Below are 27,778 nucleotides of genomic sequence, written 5' to 3'. Positions count from 1 at the left end.
GTTACGTCAAATCTACAAACAACCCAAGGCTGCTGAATTATCTGGAGCAAAGCAGCATTTTCTAGAATAACCATAACTGGAAAACGATAATACATCACCACTGGAAACTTATCAGGCTATAGAAGAAAACTGGGACGGCTGAAGAGCAAGGTAATTTGACCACGTCTTTTGTTTTACCAGTGACACATTCCTTTGATGCTGGGCATCATCACAAAAACATTAGCTAGCTAGTTAGCTTGCTAGCCTCTTAGTTAGCTAGACAGAATGATAATTTTCACAGCAACGCAAATTACTGCAAAATGTTGATGTTGGCTAGAACATTCAGTATGGTCTTTAGCTTTGGTATTATTGGTTTTGAGTTGTTAGGTGATGTGTAATGCTAGGAGACACAGGACAGCGAACAAAACTGGCTATGCTATCGAGTTAGCAATCTTCTAGCTAACGTTAACATAGTGAGCAGCATTAGCTAGTATAATGCAGAGTGACATTTCAGAGATATGGCGGAAAGAGAAAAAGATGAGACTGCCTAATTGTATACAATTATTTCCGATAAAATCGATAGTTAAACAGTAGCTAGCTAGCTGACGTTGTATACCTGGCTAGCGCAGCCGCAGCACAACGACTCATGTCCCCACTAGTATATGTTAGTTAGCTAGATCAGGAGCTTCAACATATACGGACAATTGTAGCATTCCCCCTGTGGTTGATCCAGAGTTGTCAATCAGGCCTGGTTATTGTTAAATTGCACCAGGGGGTATGTTCTACACTGAGCCAGAATGTGACCTCTTTGGACGATAAAGCGTTGCCCATTAATGGCACCATAAGCCCCCATCCTCCAGCTGTCACTCAGGCATGCCAATTAGTTACCAGGCAACTGCCAGTCCAGTCTGGGGAGGATAAAGTAATTTAAGTCATAGATTAGCCCATATTCAAGGTGCTGCTGTACTTCAATTTTTTGTTCCCTGAGGCTTGGGAAATAATTGCCCATTTACACCATAACTTGTATAAGATGTAGAATTTGCAGGAGTGCACATTACTGTTTCCTATTCACACAGGTTGGAAAAAGTTATACAAAACCATGGTGGAATATTATCACATTTTAGGAGTCCTAAGAAATGCATCTCAAGAAGACATTAAAAAAGCGTAAGTATCCTTGTTAAGTTTAGCGTATGTATTCCAATAGATAGACTGGCACTAGATGTAGATGATGGGATTTTCAAATGTTTTAAATGTTTCAATCTACTGATATTATAGGCTTACATTTAAAAAATTCCCCTTGAGTTGCTGTTTAATGTATTTCTCTACTTTTAGGTACAGAAAATTGGCACTAAAATGGCATCCAGATAAAAACCCAGAAAATAAGGAAGAGGCAGAGAAAAAGTTCAAAGAACTTTCTGAGGCCTATGAGGTTCTGTCAGATGGTAAGTCATACATTTTGAAAGGTGTTTGAAGTCAAGAGAACACAGTATTTATAATACATGAACAATAAATAATGCACTGATATCTGCATCCATGACACGTAAAGTACATCTAACCAAAATAAGTTATTTTATTTTCAAGGAAGCTATTTGTTCACATACAATAACAGCATCCACCACTGTTATGCTATTGTTAAACTGTGTGTTAATGTGATGTGAGTAGTTGAGGTTGCAAAATATTGCATTTGTTTCCTTCTGAAATTCCCGTTAATAATCCCATAAAGGCTGTATACGCTGATCTGCAGGTACTTACCCAGTGTGATGTCCCTCTGAACCCTTGGCAAGCATCCAGTGTATCTCACTTGTTGTCATCCTGTTTGTCATTTCACTGTTTACTTTGACGTGAGTTTACGTTTTTATATTCTGTTGTAGCCAACAAAAGGAACATGTATGATCGCTATGGTAAAGAAGGCCTAACAACAAACAGCGTTGGAGGTGGTAAGTCGTTTCTTTATTAGGCTCTTGGCAAATGTCAGAAATGTATACAATTATTTTGTGGAAAGTTTCATTGTTTGTTTATTACAGATGTATAGAGTAACTATCATAACACTTATTATTATTTCCACTGACCATGTTCATCCTTTGTGTTTTCATTTAGGTGGACATTACCACAATGGTGATCACTTCAACGAAGGGTTCACCTTCCGCAATCCCGAAGACGTCTTCAGGGAGTTCTTTGGCGGTCGAGATCCTTTTGCTGATTTCTTTGGTGAACATTTCTGAGTATTGCTTTTTGAGTGTTGGTAATACATTGTCAACAACATATATCTTAAAGCTTTTACAGAGAGAGCTGCAGACGGAAGAGAGGGACAATCAGTAGGCGAGCACAGAGAAGGAAGGACGGAGATGAGAGGCAGCCAGAGAAGGAAAGATGGAGATGAGAGGCAGCCAGAGAAGGAAAGATGGAGATGAGAGGCAGCCAGAGAAGGAAAGATGGCGATGAGAGGCAGCCAGAGAAGGAAAGACGGAGATGAGAGGCAGCCAGAGAAGGAAAGACGGAGATGAGAGGCAGGCAGAGAAGGAAAGACGGAGATGAGAGGCAGGCAGAGAAGGAAAGACGGAGATGAGAGGCAGCCGGAGAAGGAAAGACGGAGATGAGAGGCAGCCAGAGAAGGAAAGACGGAGATGAGAGGCAGCCAGAGAAGGAAAGACGGAGATGAGAGGCAGCCAGAGAAGGAAAGACGGAGATGAGAGGCAGCCAGAGAAGGAAAGACGGAGATGAGAGGCAGCCAGAGAAGGAAAGACGGAGATGAGAGGCAGCCAGAGAAGGAAAGACTGAGATGAAACAGGCAGCCAGAGAAGGAAAGATGAAACAGGCAACCAGAGAAGGAAAGACAGAGATGACAGAGGGAGCCAGTCGTCCTTTATGAGGACCATGTTGGGTTGGTTACTATAGACTCAGTATGCTTATCCCAGAAACTAATAATATGAATCATTTAGCATCTACTAGATTGGAGTATTACAGTCAGTAAATTGCATTACATTCACTTTCAAATCGTAGGTGGTGTAGGTCTATTTATCTGAAAGCATGCAGGCTATTTCTTGTTGTTTAACTTTAGCTGTCACCCAGAAACTGAACACAGTCTCTCTTCTCTTCACACTCTTCCTTCTCTTCTCCTGCAGGAGGGGATCCGTTTGGGGATGAGTTCTTCGGTGGAGGGCGGAGGCACCACAGGGGGGTGAGCAGGAGTCGAACGGGTGGACCCTTCTTCGGGGGATTCGGTGGCTTCCCACCATTCGGTGCAGGCTTCACAGCATTTGACCCAGGTCAGGAAACACTGGTCCCAGATATAGATGTTTAAAAAAAAATTAGCCCAAAGAAACAAACACGTAATTCATAAGTTATTGATCAGTTCACCTTGTAATTTCTTAGGAAACACCTGGTCCTGTCTGTACTGTCAAATAAAGTGTACAGCTATCAATCCAGAACTACTTTTCCTTAAAGCAGTTAGAGGATGTATTTTTTGATGCATTGAGAGATGTGATTGTTATGGATCTATAAGTGAATGTCATCTCTCTGTTCCCTGACAGGCTTTACCTCTTTCGGACACATGGGACACATGGGTCATATGGGTCCTATGGGCCATATGAGTCACATGGGTCATCTGGGAGGAGGAGGAGGAGGAGGCCATGGTGGCTTCACCGCCTTTTCCTCCACCTCCTTTGGCGGCGGGGGTGGAGGTGGAGGAGGCGGGATGGGCAACTTCCGCTCTGTATCAACCTCCACCAAATTCATCAACGGCAGGAAAATCACAACAAAAAGGTGGATTAGTAGCTCTCTAACCACACAGTGAAGTTGATATTGTTTTGTTTAGTCTTTAATTATGTTTTCAAGGGGAAAATGCAACTAGGTAGCCTCTGATGATAGTGTATCCTTTAACATTGGTTATTTTTGAAGTGCATTGATTTAGAAAAGGAACACTAAAATGTATCTTAAATCCCCCCAATACTTTAGAATTGTGGAGAATGGACAGGAACGCGTAGAGGTGGAAGAAGACGGACAGTTAAGATCACTAACCGTCAATGGTAAGGAACAACTACTGCGACTGGATAACAAGTAATCTCCTGGAGCATTACCAGCACAAACTTGAGCTCAAAAAACAATGTTATGTCATTGTTTGGATGTATGTACTTTTGTTTGTTTTTCCCTTGTTAGCGTTTGTAGGTCAGTGTCCATTAGGTAAATTCCATTTTCTATGCATTTTGTTAATGTATTTATGAATTAGAGCTGTCAACAATTTGGCTCAGGATGGTGTGTTTTACTTGCGTTTGGGACCATGGTGTAAGTAAGTTAGGACCAGAGAACTTCTGTTTGTACTGTCTTTCTGTATGCACTTCTTCGCTCTATTGCAGTCTCTCTGATAGTGTTTTGGACAAGGAACGCTTTGTGCATTTGGATAAAGCATGACTTTGCTTTTTCATCTGGATATTGATATGAGTGTTAACTGGAAAACGTAAGCCTTGCTTTAAAACCCTGTTTACGACCTGATTGCTTATCTAACCTTTGTTAGTAACATTTATTTTATAAATGCTGGTAGAAAGTGTTAATATGCTATTTTATTTGTTCTAATACAAGTGTTTTTAGTTTTTTTGTTCATTTCAGCATGTATGCCAATAAATGTTGTTCAGTCTTAATGTTATGATTGCATAACCATGCACAAATTAACGATTCATTATATAAATGATACATGAATATACAAGGAATTTTGTGTACTTTGTAAAACAATTTAAAATCAATAAATATGAATTTCATCCTTTTTTGGGGATGGGACCGACAGTCTTGGGTGGCGTGGTGTGCTGTTTCTTCTAACAGAACAAGCAATTCATCGTCCTAAATTGCTAACTGCTGCTTTGCATACAGAGGATTGATCCTTTTGTGTGAGTGCATGCTACTGTACTAACTGCATGAACAGGCTTTCTATCTTCTAGATATCTTTCTACATGCATTCTATTTTCCCTATCTTGCATGAAATGGCTGTCTTGTCATTTACTATGTCTTCATGGTGTGAAGGCATAATCAGTGGAGGATATTCTTGCAATGTACATAATATCAACTGGTCAGCTGAGTCCATAATAAAGTAGCATAAGAGCTACTTTTACCATAAGAATCAATTTATTGTAGTTTAGGTATAGGTGACCCATAATGACAAGGCAAAAATAGTTTTTTTGAATTTAAAAGTGTGTGTGTGTATGTATGTGTATATATATATATACACTGCTCAAAAAAATAAAGGGAACACTAAAATAACACATCCTAGATCTGAATGAATGAATAAATACTTTTTTCTTTACATAGTTGAATGTGCTGACAACAAAATCACACAAAAATTATCAATGGAAATCAAATTTATCAACCCATGGAGGTCTGGATTTGGAGTCACCCTCAAAATTAAAGTGGAAAACCACACTACAGGCTGATCCAACTTTGATGTAATGTCCTTAAAACAAGTCAAAATGAGGCTCAGTAGTGTGTGTGGCCTCCACATGCCTGTATGACCTCCCTACAACGCCTGGGCATGTTCCTGATGAGGTGGCGGATGGTCTCCTGAGGGATCTCCTCCCAGACCTGGACTAAAGCATCCGCCAACTCCTGGAAAGTCTGTGGTGCAACGTGGCGTTGGTGGATGGAGCGAGACATGATGTCCCAGATGTGCTCAATTGGATTCAGGTCTGGGGAACGGGCGGGAAAGTCCATAGCATCAATGCCTTCCTCTTGCAGGAACTGCTGACACACTCCAGCCACATGAGGTCTAGCATTGTCTTGCATTAGGAGGAACCCAGGGCCAACCGCACCAGCATATGGTCTCACAAGGGGTCTGAGGATCTCATCTCGGTACCTAATGGCAGTCAGGCTACCTCTGGCGAGCACATGGAGGGCTGTGCGGCCCCCCAAAGAAATGCCACCCAACACCATGACTGACCCACCGCCAAACCGGTCATGCTGGAGGATGTTGCAGGCAGCAGAACGTTCTCCATGGCATCTCCAGACTCTGTCACGTCTGTCACGTGCTCAGTGTGAACCTGCTTTCATCTTTGAAGAGCACAGGGCCCAGTGGCGAATTTGCCAATCTTGGTGGTCTCTGGCAAATGCCAAACGTCCTGCACGGTGTTGGGCTGTAAGCACAACCCCCACCTGTGGACGTCGGGCCCTCATACCACCCTCATGGAGTCTGTTTATGACCGTTTGAGCAGACACATGCACATTTGTGGCCTGCTGGAGGTCATTTTGCAGGGCTCTGGCAGTGCTCCTCCTGCTCCTCCTTGCACAAAGGCGGAGGTAGCAGTCCTGCTGCTGGGTTGTTGCCCTCCTACGGCCTCCTCCACATCTCCTGATGTACTGGCCTGTCTCCTGGTAGCGCCTCCATGCTCTGGACACTACGCTGACAGACACAGCAAACCTTCTTGCCACAGCTCGCATTAATGTGCCATCCTGGATGAGCTGCACTACCTGAGCCACTTGTGTGGGTTGTAGACTCCGTCTCATGCTACCACTAGAGTGAAAGCACCGCCAGCATTCAAAAGTGACCAAAACATCAGCCAGGAAGCATAGGAACTGAGAAGTGGTCTGTGGTCACCACCTGCAAAACCAGTCCTTTATTGGGGGTGTCTTGCTAATTGCCTATAATTTCCACCTGTTGTCTATTCCATTTGCACAACAGCATGTGGAATGTATTGTCAATCAGTGTTGCTTCCTAAGTGGACAGTTTGATTTCACAGAAGTGTGATTGACTTGGAGTTACATTGTGTTGTTTAAGTGTTCCCTTTATTTTTTTGAGAAGTGTATATATATATATATATATATATATATAAAAAACTGCAATATCACATTTACATAAATATTCAGACCCTTTACTGAGTACTTTGTTGAAGCACCTTTGGCAGCGATTACAGCCTCAAGTCTTGGGTATGAAGCTACAAGCTTGGCACACCTGTATTTGGGGAGTTTCTCCCATTCTTCTCTGCAGATCCTCTCAAGCTATGTCAGGTTGGATGGGGAGCGTCGCTGCACAGCTATTTTCAGGTCTCTCCAGAGCTGTTCGATCGGGTTCAAGTCTGGCTTCTGGCCGGGCCACTCAAGGACTTGTCCCGAGGCCACTCCTGCATTGTCTTGGCTGTGTGTTTAGAGTCGTTGTCCTGTTGGAAAGTGAACCGTCGCCCCAGTCTGAGGTCCTGAGCGCTCTAGAGCAGGTTTTCATCAAGGATCTCTGTACTTTGCTCCGTCCTTCTCCCAATCCCTGTCGCGGAAAAACATCCCCACTGCATGATGCTGCCACCACAATGCATCACCGAAGGGATGGTGCCAGGTTTCCTCCAGATGTGATGCTTGGCATTCAGGCCAAAGAGTTCAATCTTGGTTTCATCAGACCAGAGAATCTTGTTTCTCATGGTCTGAGAGTCCTTTAGGTGCCTTTTGGCAAACTCCAAGCGGGCTGTCGTGCCTTTTACTGAGGAGTGGTTTCCGTCTGGCCACTCTACCATAATGGACTGATTGGTGGAGTGCTGCAAAGATGGTTATCCTTTGGGAAGGTTCTCCCATCTCCACAGAGGAACTCTGGAGCTCTGTCAGAGTGATCATCGGGTTCTTGGTCACCTCCCTGACCAAGGCCCTTCTCCCCCGATTGCTCAGTTTGGCCGGCGGCCAGCTCTAGGAAGAGTCTTGGTGGTTCCAAACTTCTTCCATTTAAGAATGATGGAGGCCACTGTGTTCTTGGGGACCTTCAATGCTGCAGACATTTTTTGGTACCCTTCTCTAGATATATGTGCCTCGACACAATCCTGTCTCTGAGCTCTACGGACAATTCCTTTGACCTCATGGCTTGGTTTTTGCTCTGACATGCACTGTCAACTGTGGGACCTTATATAGACAGGTGTGTGCCTTTCCAAATCAAGTCCAATCAATTGAATTTACCACAGGTGGACTCCAATCAAGTTGTAGAAACATCTCAAGGATGATCAATGGAAACAGGATGCACCTGAGCCTCATAGCAATGGGTCTGAATACTAATGTAAATATGGTATTGCTGTTTTTTATTTGCAAAAATTTCTAAAAACCTGTTTTCGCTTTGTCATTATGGGATATTGTGTGTAGATTGATGAGGGGAAAACATTATTTAATCAATTTTAGAATAAGGTTGTAATATATCAAAATTTGGAAAATGTCAAGGGGTCTGAATACTTTCCGAATGCACTGTATGTGAGATTATTAAATCCCAATTTTCTACATTTCACTCCAGGCCCTGGAGATTATTCTTTACTGGAGTATGTTTAGCGTTATTGCAGATAGAAAGATGCAATGTAGAACAGACTGTGTTCTCTCTCTCACTCCTTTGTTTCTATGTCCCAAAATAATGCACCCTATTGAATAAGCCACAACTTTCACTCACAATACGGCATGTTTGATATTTCACAGCATTTTGCCTCTGTCCCCTTTATGTATTTAGCAATTAACTGTTCAGTTCAACATTATCCATCTGATGGTTGCCCCTGTTTAGGTTCATTCATTTACATACTGTACGTCTGTCCTGATCCACGCATGGAAATTCAATGAGCGTTTCCTATTGAAGACCGAATGTATTGTAGGGGGTAACTGGTGTCACCCTTCTCTTCTTACAACACCCCATTCCTCTCCTCAGGGGCAAAGCCTAATGCCACAGTTCAAGCAGTCCAACAGGAAGAGTGCAGACAAACTGTTACTGCACACTCCTCCAGTGCACATGCCTCCCGGTCCCCTGTTCCCCGTCCTCCTTATCATCATGTAAAGACTTCCTCCCACAGGCCCACTCCAGACAGAGAGGAGGGAAGGAGCCCAGCTTCAGGTTAGAACCCCTTTTAATACATGATCCCCTAACATTCCCATAATAGTACAGTGGGCAATTTTTCTTTAATTTATACGTTTCTTTGAAACATCATGGAGAAGGTGTGCAGGCATTCAATTCTCAATCAAAGTGGAATAATGTATTATTTGTTTTCATACTGTAGTTCTGGGCCTATCAAAAGAGTAGGAGTGGTGATCTAGTATCAATTTAGCCTTGTAAATCATAATGAATAAGACAAGGAGAGATATCATCCTAGATCAGGATTCCTGCTCTGAGATGCTATGTGAATATGGGCCCTGGACTCATTGGATCCACAATCAAATAAGCTGTCTTTTTCTTATGCATCTCTCTCCAGTACACAGTGAAAACAAGAGGAAGAAACCCATGCCTGAGCCCACAGAGGATGCCAAAAAGAGAAAAACATGATGGATACAGTACACACAGATCCTTTTCCTCCTAGTCAGCTACGGAAACAATATGTTATTGATACACCCTTAACAATGAATATTGTTTTAAAGGACACTTAAATATGGGGTCCTCAAAGCGCTTTAGCAAGCATGCACACATACAGTAAATGTATAATCCTGACTACTTTTCTATTATATATCCTATTTTACAACCATACGAAAATGTGGGGTGCATCCGACTAAATGATTCAGAAAACCATGCAAACTACAATTGAAATTAGTTTAAATCATGACACTTGTCTTTCCTTACATCCAGTAATATACATTACTAAAGGAACACTGTCAATTAGTTTAGCTTAAATATTGAATGGGTGATGTGCAGGGGTCGACTTGTCAAAAGTTAACGGGGAATGGTAGTTGCGTTGGGGGGGGGGGGGGGGGGGACAGTCCATTATAATATATGTGATGGATGATACTCCCTGGCTGCCAGTGCCCTCAGCAGAGGGTTCCATTTGCTCTTGGGGGGGAGGGGCTTATCCCTGTAGCCTTGGAACAGCTGAGGACCGTCATGCTCTTCCTCCGCCTCCGAACTGATCTCCATCTTCTGAACGATCAGCTTCAGCAGGTTGTGCTGCTTCTCAATAACATTAGACATCTCCTTCAGCCTGGAGAATTCATATATTGTCTATTTTAATAGTCTCAAAAACGGTGTAGTATTGAAGCACTTAATACAAAATTGATAGAATGCACTTTAAACACTGATAGATTTTTAAATACTGATAAACCAAATACTGATACACAATATAATGTTAATACTTGTGCATTGCTCTGCTGTTGTATTTGAATAAGGTCAAACAAACCACTGGTGTGAACTAAGTCCTCACCTGTACTTCTGTTTACTGATTTCCTGTTCCATAGGTGTAAACCGATGGGAAGTGGAGTTGAGACGGGTTCTCTCATGCCCCATACCCAGCATTGCAAAGAACATTTCTCTCTGTTAAAGGAGATTCAGACTATTCATTATGACTATGTTGTTTACCAAACACCTATACCAAACACTAACAGTGTCCTATGGTGGGCTTGGACAACCTCCATGTCTCTCCATAAGTATTTACATGCAGAGTATTAGTTGATTAAACAATCCTTTAAACTAACTGATTCACAATTTTTATAGGTCAATAGATACACTGAAGAAAGTCCTGTATTAAACGCCTTCAAGAGGATCTCAAAATATTTGTTCTGTTCTTCAGTTTGAAAGCCCTTCAATTTTACACAAACATTCAAAGGGCAGTTATTAACATATTCTTTTAAATACGACCACTTGTAGAAAGGACACACCTTTCTGCTGCAGGCTCTGTTAGGGTACTCAGTGAGAGAGTCCTGGTCAACCCTCTTCATTAACCAGTACGGCATCTTCTCCTCTAGACTAGTGTGAAGCTCAATCTGTGGAATAATGGTTTATAATACATGCATAGTTTATTTTATCCTGGCAGTCAAACACTAGTAAAGAGTTTGAAAATTCTTTATGAGTTTGAAAAAGCATGACAAAGAAGTCAAAACACACCTGCATTCCCATTTGCTTCAGCACAGCATTCTCCTGTACCTTTGCTATGTCACCAACAGCCAAGCCAATCTATGTCACACAAAATGTAGTCATGTAGATGCAATGAAGCATCCTTAGTTGATAATGGGAGTATAGGTAAATGGCTTCATGTAGGATTTTAGGACTTACCATTAGGTTCATGAGGAGAATGGGCACAGCGAAGGTGAACATAACAAAAATGGCGTAGGTCAAAGAAGGGAATGGCAGAATCCCTTCCAGAAATGGCTTCAGGATATTTTCTTGGTAGTTGAATTCTCCAACCATCATGACAAATGCTTGCATAATTGCTAGCAGTAAACTAGATCTACTGTCAAAAAAGTTCTGGGAACAAAGATGCATAAAGTCATATACAGTGAGCTCCAAAAGTATTGGGACAGTGACACATTATTTTGTTGTTGTTTTGGCTCTGTACTCCAGCATTTGAAGTGATGCAATGACTATGAGGTTAAAGGGCAGACTGTCAGCTTTAATTTGAGGGTATGTTCATCCATATCGGGTGAACCGTTTGGAAACATTTTGTACATAGTCCTCCCATTTTAGGGGACCAAAAGTATTGGGACAAATTCACTAATATGTGTATTAAAGTAGTCAACAGTTTAGTATTTGGTCCCATATTCCTAGCACGCAATGATTGTATCTAGTTTGTGACTCTACAAATTAGTTGGATGCATTTGCTGTTTGTTTTGGTTACGATTCAGATTATTTTGTGCACAATAGAAATGAATGGTAAGTAATGTGTTGTGTCATTTTGGAGTCACTGTTTCTAAACACTTCTACATTAATGTGGATGCTGCCATGATTACGGATAATCCTGAATAAATCGTGAATTATGATGAGTGAGAAAGTTACAGATGCACAAATATCATACCCCCCCAAAAAATGCTTACCTCCCCTGTTATTGTAATGGTGAGAGGTTAGCATGTCTTGGGGTATGATATTTGTGCATCTGTAACTTTCTCACTCATTATTCACGATTCATTCAGGATTATCCGTAATCATGGTAGCATCCACATCAATGTAGAAGTGTTTAGAACCATATTATATTATTGTTTACAATAAAAGAGACTCCAAAATGACACAATACATTATTTACCACTCATTTCTATTGAGCACAAAATAATCTGAAACACGACTAAAACAAACAGCAAATGCATCCAACAAATTTGTAGCAGTCATTGCGTGCTATCATGCATCCAACATATACTTAACATTTGACTACTTTAATACACACAAGTGAATTTGTCCCAATTATTTTTGTCCCCTAAAATGGGGGGACTACAGTATGTACAAAAAGTGCTGTAATTTCTAAACGGTTCACCGATATGGATGAAAATACCCTCAAATTAAAGCTGACAGTCTGCACTTTAACCATTTCAAATCCATAGTGCTGGAGTACAAAGCCAGAAGAACAACAAATGTGTCACTCTCCCAATACTTTTGGAGCTCACTGTAATTGTAGAAATGCATTATACAAATACAAGTTATCGCCCATTTTAAACAGATGTTCACAGACAAAACACTCAGCTACATACATTACACAAAACAATACAATACAATGTTCTTCACATAGAGATAAAACATTGTTATATCTCTATGGTCCTGTAAACATACCTGTTCTAGCATCAGGGCATAGAAAGCCAAAGCAAACGCCAGCAGCAAGAAGAAGAACAGTACAATGATGCTTAAAAGAGTTTTTGCAATCTCTAAAAACATCACCACGTAGATCCCAACACATTCAAACCTGTGGACCAAGAGTGATTTTATTTGTTAAAATTGCTTTTGTTGATCAACAAATACATTTGATCAATTTATATAAATGTTTCTTCAAAGATGGATCTCAATAAACCTACACTATTTTATGGCAAAAAAAAACTTTGTCTCCATACCGTTGGAAATAGAGAAGAAAGTTGATCCAGGATAGAAGAACTGCCACTACCCCAGCCTCCCAATGCCATGTGTCCTTGAAGTCCATCAGTAACGGGATCACAAACATCAGAGAAGTGACGGAAGCACCCCAGTCCAATGCATTGGTCACATCACGGAAGTACTTTGAACCCTTGAATAGAAACACATCAAATTAACGTCTATTTCAATATTGTAATGAATTCGGGCGGTAGCCCCGACTGGGACTCGAACCTGGGTTCAGGGGCTGTCAAACCAACACCTTAAACGTTACACCAAGTGATCCAAACTCCTTGACAAGGTTGCTAGGTGTTGGGTTAACTTCGCTACAATATAATTTAAATGATCAAATCACACTACCAGATAAATCACATACCATGGATTGAGGCTACAGTATTTAGAACAGCTTTAGATTTCCATGATTACCTGATGAACTACCTGCACCAGCTCCTTGCCAACTGTGTACATATTCATGGCAAGAATCAGGAACATGCAGGTGGTGATAAAATAGCATTGCTGTGAAGATGGAGGAGTTGTTATTGAACTAGGTTTCTGAGACAAACAAATACACTAGAAAATAAGTCTAATGTCTTGCTGTGGATGTAATCGGATCTCATACGGCACCTTGTCAAGGGAGGTGGTCACCATGCTTACTGATGATGGTGATGTAGTATTGGTGACATTGGTGTTGAGGATGGGCTTCAGAGTATGAATGATGTGTGTCAGAGGCCCCAGACCAAGTGAGTAGATGGCCAGATTGAGCAGATGCACTTTGATACCATAGGCGTTCCTAAATAGATAAAAGAAACCATTTGGTGAATATTCGCAGGTGATTGTGCACTAATATATTTTGTATATACTGTAGCTTGGCATGACTTTTAATCTGATGTTGTCAATATTTAGTGTTGGAGACAGTAGTATGATGTTGTCAATATTTACAGTGTTGGAGACAGTAGTATGATGATAACGTTCATGCATAATATGCAGTCTAGCAGTGTCACTCACCATTTCATTTCTAGATACTTCTTGCAGACAGGATGGGTCAGAAGCTCTATGCGATTAAATTGCACCATGGACTAGTAAACAAATAACAAAATAAACACTTTGACAACATGTCAGATAATTATGTTTTCCTTTCCTCTATCCAACAATGTTGTATTGTGGGAATGACAAATACAGTACAAGTCAAAAGTATGGACACACCTACTCATTCAAGTGTTTGTCTTTATTTTGTACTATTTTCTACATTGTAGAATAATAGTGAAGACATCAAAACTATGAAATAACACATATGGAATCATGTAGTAACCAAAAAAGTGTTAAACAAATCTAAATATATTTTATATTTGAGATTCTTCAAAATAGCCACGCTTTGCCTTGTTGACAGCTTTGCACACTCTTGGCATTCTCTCAACCAGCTTCATGAGGAATGCTTTTCCAACAGTCTTGAAGGAGTTCCCACATATGCTGAGCACTTGTTGGCTGCTTTTCCTTCACTCTGCGGTCCAACTCATCCCAAACCATCTCAATTGGGTTGAGGTTGGGTGAATGTGGAGGCCAGGTCATCTGATGCAGCACTCCATCACTCTCCTTCTTGGTCAAATAGCCCTTACACAGCCTGAAGGTGTGTTTTGGGTCATTGTCCTGTTAAAAAACGAATGATAGTCCCACTAAGCGCAAACCAGATGGGATGGCGTATCGCTGCAGAATGCCTTGAATTCTAAATAAATCACAGACAGTGTCACCAGCAAAGCACCCCCATACCATCACACCTCCTCCTCCATGCTTCACGGTGGGAAACACACATGCGGAGATCATCCGTTCACCTACTCTGCGTCTCACAAAGACACGGCGGATGGAACCAAAAATCTCAAATTTTGACTCATCAGACCAAAGGACAGATTTCCACCAGTCTAATGTCCATTGCTCGTGTTTCTTGGCCCAAGCAAGTCTCTTCTTATTATTTGTGTCCTTTAGTGGTGGTTTCTTTGCAGCAAATCGACCATGAAGGCCTGATTCATGCAGTCTCCACTGAACAGTTGATGTTGAGATGTGTCTGTTACTTGAACTCTGTGAAGCATTTATTTGGGCTGCAATCTGAGGTGCAGTTAACTCTAATGAACTTATCCTCTGCAGCAGAGGTAACTGGGTCTTCCTTTCCTGTGGCAGTCCTCATGAGAGCCAGTTTCATCATAGCGCTTGATTGTTTTTGAGACTGCACTTGAAGAAACGTTCAAAGTTCTTGAAATGTTCCGTATTGACTGACCTTCATGTCTTAAAGTAATGTTGGACTGTCGTTTCTCTTTGCTTATTTGAGCTGTTCTTGCCATAATATGGACTTGGTCTTTTACCAAATAGGGCTATCTTCTGTATACCACCCTTACCTTGTCACAACACAACTGATTGGCTCAAACACATTAAGAAGGAAATAAATTCCACAAATTAACATTTAACAAGGCACACCTGTTAATTGAAATGCATTCCAGGTGACTACCTCATGAAGCTGGTTGAGAGAATGCCAAGAGAGTGCAAAAATGTCATCAAGGCAAAGGGTGGCTATTTGAAGAATCTCAAATATGAATATATTTTGATTTGTTTAACACTTGTTTGGTTACTACATGATTCCATATGTGTTATTTCATGGTTTTGATGTCTTCACTATTATTCTACAATGTAGAAAATAGTAAAAATAAAGAAAAACCGTTGAATGAGTAGGTGTGTCCAAACTTTTGACTGGTACTGTACATACAGTGCCTTCAGAAAGTATTCAGACCCCTTGACTTTTTTCACATTTTGTTACGTTACAGCTTTATTCTAAAATTGATTAAATCATTTTTTTCCCTTATCAATCTACACACAATACCCCATAATGACAAAGCAAAAACAGGTTTTTTAAAATGTTTGCTAATTTATTAAAACATTTACATAAGTATTCAGACCCATTACTCAGTACATTGTTGAAGCACCTTTGGCAGTGATTACAGCATCGAGTCTTCTTGGGTATGACGCTACAAGCTTGGCACACCTGTATTTGGGGAGTTTCTCCCATTCTTCTCTGCAGATCCTCTCAAGCTCTGTCAGGTTGGATGGGGAGCATTGCTGCACAGCTATTTTCAGGTCTCTCCACAGAGATGTTCGATTGGGTTCAAGTCCGGGCTCTGGCTGGGCCACTCAAGGACATTCAGAGACTTGTCCCGAAGCCACTCCTGCGTTGTCTTGGCTGTATGCTTAGGGTCGTTGTCCTGTTGGAAGGTAAACCTTCGCCCCAGTCTGAGGTCCTGAGCGCTCTGGAGCAGGTTTTCATCAAGGATCTCTCTATACTTTGCTCCATTCATCTTTCCCTCGATCCTGACTAGTCTCCCAGTCCCTGCCACTGAAAAACATCCCCACAGCACGATGCTGCCACCACCATGCATCACTGTAGGGATGGAGCCTGGTTTCCTCTAGACGTGGTGCTTGGCATTCAGGCCAAAGAGTTCAATCTTGGTTTCATCAGACCAGAGAATCTTGTTTCTCATGGTCTGAGAGTCTTTAGGTGCCTTTTGGCAAACTCCAAGCGGGCTGTCATGTGCCTTTTACTGAGGAGTGGTTTCCGTCTGGCCACTCTACCATAAAGGCCTGATTGGTGGAGTGCTGCAGAGATGGTTGTACTTCTGGAAAGTTCTCCCATCCCCACAGAGGAACTCTAGAGCTCTGTCAGAGTGATCATCAGGTTCTTGGTCACCTCCCTGACCAAGGCCCTTCTCCCCAGATTGCTCAGTTTGGCCAGGCGGCCAGCTCTAGGAAGAGTCTTGGTGGTTCCAAACTTCTTCCATTTAAGAATGATGGAGGCAACTGTGTTCTTGGGGACCTTCAATGCTGCTGACATTTTTTAGTACCCTTCCCCAGATCTGTGCCTCGACACAATCCTGTCTCGGAGCTCTACGGACAATTCCTTCGACCTCATGGCTTGGTTTTTGCTCTGACATGCACTGTCAACTGTGGGACCTTATATAGACAGGTGTGTGCCTTTCCAAATAATGTCCACTCAATTGAATTTACCACAGATGGACTCCAATCAAGTTGTAGAAACATCTCAAGGATGATCAATGTAAACAGGATGCAGCTGAGCTCAATTTCAAGTCTCATAGGGTCTGAATACTTATGTAAATAAGGTATTTCAGTTTTTTATTTTTAAAACATTTGCAAACATTTCTAAAAAACATTTTTTGCTTTGTCATTATGGGGTATTTTGTGTAAAAATATTTAATCAATTTTAGAATAAGGCTGTAACGTAACAAAATGTGGAAAAAGTCAAGGGGTCTGAATACTTTCCGAACGCACTGTATATGACTTGTTCCTGATATTGCACTGTTTTGCTTTAAAATGTTAGTTGTTGAAACTTCATGGCCCTTAACTCTGGAGCAAAATAGCATGTTTGAAGACAGTGAAGTTCAGTCTACAGTATTGTAATGGGTACTAACGTTCAGAGCAGTGAGAGGCTGGAAGTAGTAGCTTTTGTCCGTTTTTGCAAGCTTAATGATATGCATGGGAGCTTGTAGCCATTTGAAAGTGTACTCGATCTGTTGATTTAAAAAAATACATTATTTTACATTACAACACATACCCTAACTGGAATGTTTTTGGGAATTTGATTAAGCAATAATGAACCTGAGTTTTAAGAAGGTAATACCACATACAGAATAGAGAGAACAGACTTACAGAGTAGTTGTAACTATTTACGTCATCATCTGACTCATTCACACAAGCGTCCAAAAGATGCTGTGGAAAAACATTGCACGATAAATGTACTTCTCACATGCTGACTGGGAAATGGGAGAGTTTTGTATCCATTTACTTTATGACAGTTTCCTTTATGCATAGTTTCTTGGATAAAACTAACTTTGAATGACTCTGGCAGGAACTCTATCATGTCCATGACAACACATCGCTTAGTTGACTTCACTTCGAACAATAGCATAGCCTCAGCACATCTGAAACAAACAGGTTATATTTTATTTTACATGTCAACATGACATTGTCATGCAATCCAACTGAATACCAATAATCAAACACATCATTGTACTGTCAAAGCATCATAACAGCACATACTGTACATAGTTAATAGATTAAGTATCCACTGTATCTTAGAACAGTGGCCCAACCTCTCATTGTGGATGACAGCGATGGCAACGTCTTTCCTGCCGTTGAGAACAGCTTCATGGAGGAAGGAGGCATCACTCTTGTTGAGCATCATCTGGGCCCCTCTGCCCAGGAGCAGTGTCACTGCAGCCGCATGACCCTCCCTGGCAGCCAGATGTAACGCTGTGTTCTGGACCAAAAGTAAAACATAGCACTTTGAAATTAGAACAGAGGATTGTATATAACCGCAACAATAACCTTTAGATTGACTTTTTCAGAAAGAGGAATGATATCTATTTGTGGAAGACTTCCTCTGAATTTCAACATAGACATCTTACTCCCTCAAGCAAAACAGAAAGGAAACATATAAGATGAGCACACCTCAGGGTAAGTGAAGGAAATGTGGAAAAAGAGAGGAACCAAACCCTTTCGTCATCTGTTTTGTCCAGCAGTTTGATATTTGATGCCAGGAGTATGATCATGGTCTGGGTGTAGCCTTCTGCTGCAGCGTGATGTAGACAGGTCCAACCTTTATAATCACTGCAATGGCATACTGTAAACATTCATTACTACTGCAGCTGATTCAAAATGGAAAATGTAGTAAAAAGATAGACCTTGGTTTCCACTGGTTTGGGCAATAATGGTTCACCTCACTCGGATTAGCGTTGAGTGTGAGTGCGTGTGTGCGTAGCAGGTCTGAAGTACTGTACCTGTGGAACAGAGCTCCTTTTCGCAGCAGCAGCTCTACCACTTTAATATGGCCGCCGCGGGATGCCAGGTGGAGGGGAGTCATCCCCCTCTCATCTCCCTCGTTCAGCAGCCTGGTGCTGGTCATGCTCTCCAGGAGTCTGTGGCAGGTGTTTATCCTCCCATACCTGGAATAGAAAAGATTGATCATTAAAAAGTAAGTTATCAAATACAAATAATGCTAAACTGAAAACCAGCCAAAATAGAAAACAGGGAAAATCATTCATGTTGTTGGAGTATAATGAGTCTATTGACAACTTAATTAGTCAATAATGTAGAAATGTATTCAGAAGTAACTAACTCGGCTGCGAAATGCAGTGCAGATTTCTTCTGCTTAGACTTCTGGTCCAGTGAGACATTGAGTCCGAGCATGTTCGTCACTGACTCTGGGATTCCCAGTCTGCAGGCGTAGTGCAGGGGAGTACAACCCTCATTGTCCTCCGCACCCAGGAGCTCTCTCACATTGCTGCACTGTGTGGCAAGAGACAATATGATAAGTTTGGGATCTCATGAGTCAAACTAAGCGTTTACTGCCAACTTGATTAAAAATGATTGTACATGTCAACCCTACTGAGACAGTCACAAGAAGATATATGGTTTTAATATTGAACCTTGTTTAATACAAAGGCTAACAATATGATTCTGGGATCCTTCTCTGTGTGTTGGATTTGCTTCAAGTTCTCTACACTAGGTGGCAGTAATGCACTACGTGTTCTTACAAGATCCCCCACTAGTGCTCATTACAACATACTGTATGAGTTCATTGCAATATTTAGAACTTATGACTTTGCATTGAACATTTTAACATGGATCTCAGGGTCATTTTGGAAGCTTCATCATTGCTATTGAAACTTCTAGCAGGTACCTTCATCATATAATATTACCTGTAAGACTTCTGGAGGAAGGTTTTTCAGACCTTTAGGCTGCAAGATGGCAAGGTGAAGGAAATTGCAGTCATATTTGTCTTTTATTTTCAAATTAGCGCCTAAAATAGGAGAGGATGAACATGATTACGACAAACCATACACTAGTGTAAACTAAATGTGACATTCGCCTCTCTTTGAGAATCGTACCATGTGTAAGAAGAAGCCCCACTGTTTTCCATGCACTACAGCTTGTTGCCAGAAGCAGTGGGGTATGACCCTTACAGTCAATGGAGTTAATGTCTGCGCCCTGTCAAAGAATAAATATTAATATGATAAGATCGTGAAACACTGGAAAAATATTCATAATTTTCTCATGGTTCTTTTCATGTTTTGTGTTTACCTTTGAAATGAGGTATTCAGCCAATTCAACATGGTCAAATATTGTTGCCCTGTTGGTGAAAAACATGATAAAAGAGTAAGAGAGTAGGTTATAATTTTTACCTAAAAGTATTTTCCAATGAAAAATGCATACAGTATACAGTGTACTACCTATGCAGTGGGGTTTGGCTAGCTCCATCTGTGATATTGATGACATCACAGACTCTATCATATGCTGATAGCATGAGTTTGACCGCCTCGGTTGCTCCCTGGGTGCAGGCAAAGTGGAGGGCTGTGGAGTTGTCACACTGTAAAGAGAAGCAGAAAGACATAACAGAGATTACAATGACTCAGACCAGCTTGAAATTATGTCAGGATATTACAGACACCGGTCGGTTCCCCTTGATTAGATTTAGAGTGGATTTGGTAATCTTCCAATGTCTCGTGGGAGTAACATGAACTGACAATGTACCCATTATGGGTGGATGCTTATGGATGCATAATAACCTATTGTTACTTACTGTAACACATTGTAAGAACCTCAGTTCTAAGAACCTTTCAAATGAATGCCTGTAATGGTAACTGTGATATTTACATTGTTTTATATTGGAAGAAAAGTATAATTAAGGTTCATAATTGGTCTTTCTTATTACTCAGAAGCCTTAGAAATATATGTGTTTTTGTCTATGGTTCTGAGAAAGAACCAAAGTTATTTTTGTGTTAGATATATGTATATGATATTTGTAGGTGCAGTTTGAATGATTATTTACATATCCACAGAAAAAGCTTCTTAACTTCATCATCACCAGCTGACATACCTGTTGTTGGTCGATTTTTGCTCCATGTTCTATGCAGAGTTTGATCACCTCCAGGTTGCCTCCATGGACGGCCAGATGAAGAGGAGTGCTGAATGATTTGTCCACGTAGTTGATGTGCGTTTCAGTTGAGCAACCCATCTCCTCACCTTCAGCAGAGAACATTAGTGAGTAAGAATTATCTGATTAACATTGTTTGAGTACCAAAATGTGTATTTGATTATTATAATAGGAAAGCAAATGTTTCTTATTTACATTTCTGAAGAACCACCAGCATTGATTTTTTAGCACCTGCAAATGCTGCTGCGTGAATGGGATAATGCCCCAGCTTGTTCTGTTGACATAGTCTGGCTCTGTATTTAAACTGAGAACAGTACGTGAAATTTGAGCAGTTACATTACAAAAACCTCATAGGACATCAATAATGAACGATGAATCACACACATATCCTTGTTCAAACATAAAAGAACACACAATTTGACAATTATACAGTGGCCATATATTTAATATTCACACACAAGTAGACGAAGAGCTTCATGGTTATCAAGCGAGCAGGCCAACATTACAGGTGTGTTCCCCTGGTCTCCCTCCAGGTTGGCATCCGTGTTGCTGTGAGACAGTAACAGCTGTGGAAAAACCCAATTACTTATAATATAAATCATACTGTATGATATCATATCTTATTATATCATATAATATCATATCATCATATAATATCGTAGTATATCATATCACATAATATATGTTATTAGACTGAATGAATAATAGTACATGGAGGTGCACTAGCTAGAAGTGTAGAAGTGTTATAGAGGTGTATTAGAACATGGTTTCCCAAACTCGGTCCCGGGGCCCCCCCTGGGTGCACGTTCTGTGAGAGAGAGACGAGAGACCGCAACCAACCAAGCCGACTCACGCTATAGCAGACTAATAGCTGCCATAGCTAGGTTATTTATCATCCAATATGATTAAGTAGTGCCTGTCTTGACTGCATCAAACTGGGAGAACCTAGTTAAGCTAGCTAGATAGCTAGGCTAATTGAGGCTGCTTGTGCTTTCTTGTCCTACAGTTACAAATAACAACAACTCCATTCATAATATTAAGTAGCAGCCTACCTGTTGGCTCTTGGTCGTTGTAGCCTATCCTTCTCCTTTAACTTTTAATTCTGTCATTTTAATTACATTTCCCATGATATCTCCTCACTTTTGCCACACACTGAGGCTCTATGACTATTGCCATTTTGATGACTTATGATTGGCCATGCGCACCACTTGAGCTACACGCGACCAGCTACATGCACCACGCGCCACTCTCTCTCTCTCTTTACAGCAGTTGGGTTCGGGTCTGTACGGGTCCTTCCGGAACGTCAGTTAAAATGACACATATCCGAGATAGGTGGGGCCCAGAGTGGTGGGGCCCGTAGTTTTTCCCGATCTGGTAACCTAACCAGGTAAAACTCTAGACCTTATATGGTATGACTGATTAATCTGTTGTAAAAGGTTTAAATGGGCAGAGTTTTTCTTATCAGGTCACGTCATTAAAAAAAAATCCTAGCCTTGATGAAAACCCTGTCAACTACAGTAACCTTGTACTTGTTCATTTGAATTATTTGTTAAAGACTAGGGGGGTTTCCTATAGGCCTACACTAGCTTTAGCGGAGTTGCCAACAACCATATGTTACATTTCTTTCTGCTGAAAACCGGATGTGGGAACTCTGCTCAAGCGTTTCTCTTAAGCCTGCTACGTTAGGTTACCTATATCCTACACAGACACAGAGAAACATGGCCGCGGGAAGATGTTTTGGGTTGGGAGTATTGTCGATGGGGGGAGTAATAAAGGCCTAGTTAACACATTTTGAACATTTTGTGGATATTTTTTTTCCAAAATGTATTTGGGGGTGCTGCAGCACCCTCAGCACCCCTACTGTGGCTATGCATAGAAAGCAACATGAATGGACAATAAATCTCACAGGGCTGAGCTTTCTTTATGCAGGTTTGCATTATGTAGTCCTACCCTATGCAACTGTAGGCCTAATTAAACATTAACTCACAGTTTATGTCAGCTATTGTGTTTACTGATTAATTCCAGTTAATCATTTTGGATTGAAAAAGTATAGGTAGCCTAGTCAGCCCAAGTTTGAATATAAACCAAAAGGATCCCATTCACATTTTCTCACAAACAAATGGGCTATAAATTCAAAACGTTACCGCTTTGTTTAACCTGGCCAGCCCAGAGGAACAGGGTGCACAGTTGGCTAGACTATGCAGCTGCTGTTGTTAGTAGCCTACAGTTGATCAGACTGAAAAATAGTTTCGTTTCCATGGAATACAATATGTCAGATCGCTAATGTTGATGTGTATAGGCTGCTACATTTATATAATAGTTTTTGCTTGTGTCTGTCAGTAGTGATGTGTTGCTAAACACCTGAGGAAAGTGGAGAGCGCGCGCCTTGAGCTTTGTGCGTTGTGCCCGGCCCGACCTGAGATGTCTGTGAATCTGATCGCTCAAGAAGACACACAAAGACCCAACAGCAGCACTCCGATGTGAAGGACATAGAAATGATGTGTTATTTGACAAATCATGAGGCAAATTGTTTTTTTTTTAAACTGCACTTTTCCCCTCTTTTTAACGCTATTTTATTCAACTAAATCAAAAGTGGGGTGGAGCTGCCACAACGGATTGAAAAGTGCTGTGGTAAGTGCAGCCTCATCACACGTTTTCTGATCGCCCTGGTGACAATCATAGCAGATCCGACCCAAAAACCGTGACATTATTTAGAATTCTGGAAACGGACCCACTCAGGGGCTACAGGTGGATCAGTGAAGACCTCGAGTTGCAACAGAATACCATCGTGCATACCATTTGTATGTCTCTACATCCAGTATGAAGTTAGAGGTAGTTTCACGAGCCAATGCTCGCTAGCGTTAGCACAATGACTGGAAGTCTACAGGAACAGTTAGCATGCTAGCTGTTCCTGTTAATCAGACTCTGGGGAAGTGGATAAATAGCTTATTTGCCAAATCTCAAAACTAATATGGAGGAAATTACAGTCATTGGAGCTAATTACAGTTTTTTTCTGTATAGAAAATTATTGTGGTATTTTTTTCGGGATGGATCAACTGTTTCAGTGTCAACTTAAACAACCAAAACCGGATAGAAAGCATGCAGGAAAGATATTGGAACTATATTTTAAAATAATACCATCTTTGAGAATGAACAATAAAATAAAAGCTAGACAGTCAGGGAAAATAGAAAATTCAAGTAAATGGACATTCAGGGCACATGCCCATTGATATTATTAAAATGTTTGAGCAGAGGAACAGCATTAGCCATGGCAAAATGCATAGAATTGCAGGAAATTAGCTTCGAAACTGCAAAATTCTCTCAGCTCAATGGAATTTTTTTTAGAATTGCAGAATATTTGCTTTACAACAGCAACATTTTCACTACATGCCAAGACACCTTTCTAGCTAATAGACTATGTTAGAGTGTACACTTCCTCTTCCAATGAACTGTGGGGAGGTCTATATAATGGAACTGTCCACCAAATCTATTCATTTTCAAATGTTGATTACTTCTACTTGCTATTATCATTCACCTGATGACTGTTCTGCCTGCGGTTATGGAACCCCTACCTGTCCCAGACCTGCTGTTTTCAACTCTTAATGATCGGCTATGAAAAGCCAACTGAGATTTATTCCTGATTATTATTTGACCATGCTTGTCACTTATGAACATTTTTGAACATCTTGGCATGGTTCTGTTATAATCTCCACCCGGCACAGCCAGAAGAGGACTGGCCACCCCTCATAGCCTGGTTCCTCTCTAGGTTTCTTCCTAGGTTTTGCCTTTCTAGGGAGTTTTTCCTAGCCACCGTGCTTCTACACCTGCATTACTAGCTGTTTGGGGTTTTAGGCTGGGTTTCTGTACAGCACTTCGAGATATTAGCTGATGTAAGAAGGGCTATATAAAATAAAATTGATTGATTGAAGACAAGACGTAAAACATTTTTTTGTTAACATATGATGGGGTTTGGGGTCCTTGGGCAAGAAAAGTTTGAAAACCCCTAGAGTAGAGATGAATGGGGGGTCAGGTAGGGGACGGACCTCGACGAGAGCGTTGTGCCTGAGGCTGACAGCCAGGTGCAGGGGAGACATGAGGCGGAGATTGAGGATGTTCGGGTCTGCCCCCAGGTCCAGCAGGCAAGCACAGCTCTCTCTCTGGGTCCTCTGCACAGCCCAGTGCAATGGAGTGTTACCCTCCTCATCACTGGCATTCAGTTCTTCACAAAGGTCACAGATAGATATTTGTTTTCTCAATACATTTAAATACATGCATCAATACCAAATGATTGATAAAACAAAATAAATAAGATTTTGGCGACAATATCAAATGACAAACAATAATGATGTTTAAAGGAAGATATTCCCTATGACCTGTGGTACCACTGCATACAGTAAATAAATACGTCTTACCATCTGGACCAGTCAACTGCACAATGAGCTGTATGGTGCTGATATGCCCGTGTGAGGTTGCGTAATGCAGAGGGCTGGCATTGGCTTGGTCACGGACCCCCAGCAGGGCTGAGTGCTTTCCCAACACTGCCGAGTCACCTTGCAGAGCCCACTAATATCATAGTGTGGAAAGACCATATCAGTCCTGTATTATGATCTGGTTTACAGTAACACATCTGTTCAAAAGACTATTGTACATACTGGATTCTGTTACTGTTCAATTGACAGTTAAGTAAAACATCTGAACTAAAACCAGAGAAAAAATTGCCAAAGACTCCAGCCACCCAAGCCATAGACTGTTCAGTCTGCTACCGTCCGGCAAACGGTATCGGAGCATCAGCTCTCGGACCAACAGGCTCCGAGACAACTTCTACCCCCAAGAAATAAGACTGCTAAATAGCCAGACTACATGCTAAATAGTCAATTTATGGTACTCATACTATTTGCACTGACCCTATGCATACCTCACTAGACTATATACAGTATACACAACATATACACACTCACACACACTACATTGACACTCCCACACAAAACCCTCCCACATTCACAACACTACATTGACACTCCCACACAAAACCCTTACACATTCACATACACTACATAGGCACACACACACACACATAACACGCACACGCATATCGACAAAACACAAACACACATTCATACACATTACACACACACCCATACACACTTTTACACTCATCATTTGCTGCTGCTACTCAGTTCTTTATTTTACTCTTATTATTATCTATTCTGATGCCCAGTCACTTTAACCTGCCTTCATGTACATATCTACCTCAAATACCTCGTACCTCTGCACATTGATCTGGTACTGGTACTCACTGTATATACAGTGCCTTCAGAATGTCTTCACACTCCTTGACTTTTTCCACATTTTGTTGTGTTACAGTCTGAATTTAATATGGATTAAATTGAGATTTTTTTTTATCACTGGCCTACACACAATACCCATAATGTCAAAGTGGAATTATGTTTTTAATTTTTAAACATGAAAAGCTGAAATGTCTTGAGTCACTAAGTATTTGTTATGGCAAGCCTAAATAAGTTCATGATTTTTTTTGCCAAACATGCATCCTGTTTGCAACAAGGCAGTAAAGTAATACTGCAAAGAATGTGTCAAAGCAATTACAACTTTTTGCCCTGAATACAGTGTTATGTTTGGTACAAATCCAATACAACACATTACTGAGTACCACTCTCCATATTTTCAAGCATAGTTGTGGCTGCATCATGTTATGAGTATGCTGGTAATTGTGAAGGACTGGGGAGTTTTTCAGGATTAAAAGAAACGGGATGGAGCTAAGCATAGGCAAAATCCTAGAGGAAAACCTGGTTCAGTCTGCTTTCCACCAGACACTGGGAGATGAATTCACCTTTCAGCAGGAAAATAACTTAAATGGCCAAATCTACACTGGAGTTGCTTACCAAGAAGACAGTGACTGTTCCTGAGTTGCCAAGTTACAGTAAAAAAAAAAAAGAATTAAAAAAAAGAAGGGCAATCAGGGCACATGCCCATTGATTTTATTATAATGTTTGAGCAGAGGAACACAGCATTATCGATGGCAAAATGCATAGAATTTCAGGAAATTAGCTTGAAAACTGCAAAATTCACTCAGCTCAATGGAAAAATGTGTAGAGTTGCTGAAAATGTGCTTTACAACAGCAACATTTTCTCTACGACGCAAGATATCTTTCTAGCTAATACACTTTTAAAAAAATGAATTCACCTTTCAGCAGGACAATAACCTAAAACACAAGGCCAAATCTACATTAGAGTCGCTTACCAAGAAGACAGTGACTGTTCCTGAGTGGCCGAGTGGCAGTTTTGACTTAAATCGAATAGAAAATCTATGGCAAGACCTGAAAATGGTTGTCTAGCAATGATCAACAACCAATTTGACAGAGCTTGAAGAATTGTGAAAAGAATAATGGGCAAATATTGCACAATCCCGGTGTGGAAAACTCTTAGAGACTCAGAAAGACTCACAACTGTAATTGCTGCCAAAGGTGCTTCTACAAAGTATTGACTCAAGGGTGTGAATACTTATGTAAATGAGATATTTCTGTATTTCATTTTCAATACATTTGCAAAAAATTCTAAAAACATGTTTTCATTGTCATTATGGGGTATTGTGTATAGATGGATGAGAAATAACATATATTTAATCCATTTTGAATTCAGGCTGTAACAACAATTGGGGAATAAGTTAAAGGGTATGAATACTTTCTTAAGGCACTGTAGCTCCATTTTTGTTTATTTTATTTTATTTGTCTTGTGTTACAATTTTTAAGCAAGAATTTCACAGTAAACTCTATACCAGTTGTATTCGGTGCATGTGATTTGATTTAGAGCAATATATTTTTTACTAATCACAAAAACATATTAAAATAGTTTAGCATATTTGGAGATGATGGCTCTCATACTCAACTAATAATGAGTAAAGTTGAAAAATAAAAAACTCTACATGAAAGAGGAATTGAACATCTGCAAGATCTGTTTTCCACATGACTTACCTCAAATATTTTGCCAGAAATCTCTGTAGCATCATCTCCATGAATCATAGACTGGTAGGTCTTGTCCTGCATCAGGTCGGTCTTTGAGGAGCTCAT

The 27,778-nt window shown here is 40.8% G+C and overlaps 2 protein-coding genes across 2 annotated transcripts; one reads left to right on the top strand and one right to left on the bottom strand.

Annotated features, from left to right (window-relative positions):
• Positions 1-10,424, top strand: dnajb6a (DnaJ heat shock protein family (Hsp40) member B6a). Its single transcript, XM_084139174.1, has 10 exons — positions 1-150; positions 1,056-1,143; positions 1,312-1,421; positions 1,851-1,916; positions 2,077-2,187; positions 3,102-3,245; positions 3,510-3,741; positions 3,934-4,004; positions 8,612-8,794; positions 9,150-10,424. Exons 2-10 carry the CDS (start codon positions 1,079-1,081, stop codon positions 9,218-9,220), a joined length of 1,053 nt encoding a protein of 350 aa, XP_083995300.1. The 5' UTR covers positions 1-150; positions 1,056-1,078; the 3' UTR covers positions 9,221-10,424.
• Positions 9,653-27,778, bottom strand: trpa1a (transient receptor potential cation channel, subfamily A, member 1a; the record flags this gene model as incomplete). The annotated part of the gene is made up of 27 exons (XM_084139453.1): positions 9,653-9,866; positions 10,086-10,195; positions 10,540-10,644; positions 10,766-10,834; positions 10,934-11,125; positions 12,416-12,545; positions 12,691-12,860; positions 13,133-13,222; positions 13,331-13,496; positions 13,712-13,782; positions 17,170-17,268; positions 17,408-17,467; positions 17,589-17,679; positions 17,851-18,017; positions 18,253-18,367; positions 18,538-18,702; positions 18,876-19,045; positions 19,459-19,559; positions 19,648-19,747; positions 19,841-19,889; positions 19,990-20,126; positions 20,637-20,782; positions 20,889-20,997; positions 21,152-21,259; positions 24,737-24,912; positions 25,106-25,256; positions 27,683-27,778. The coding sequence occupies 27 exons, from the start codon at positions 27,776-27,778 to the stop codon at positions 9,653-9,655; spliced, it is 3,357 nt and encodes a 1,118-aa protein (XP_083995579.1).

The sequence above is a fragment of the Coregonus lavaretus genome (assembly GCF_964263955.1).
Source record: "Coregonus lavaretus genome assembly, chromosome: 23".
In the NCBI taxonomy this organism is placed as follows: Eukaryota; Metazoa; Chordata; class Actinopteri; order Salmoniformes; family Salmonidae; genus Coregonus; species Coregonus lavaretus.
The sequence above is the reverse complement of the archived record's forward strand: the minus strand, read 5'-3'. Positions and strand labels throughout refer to the sequence as shown.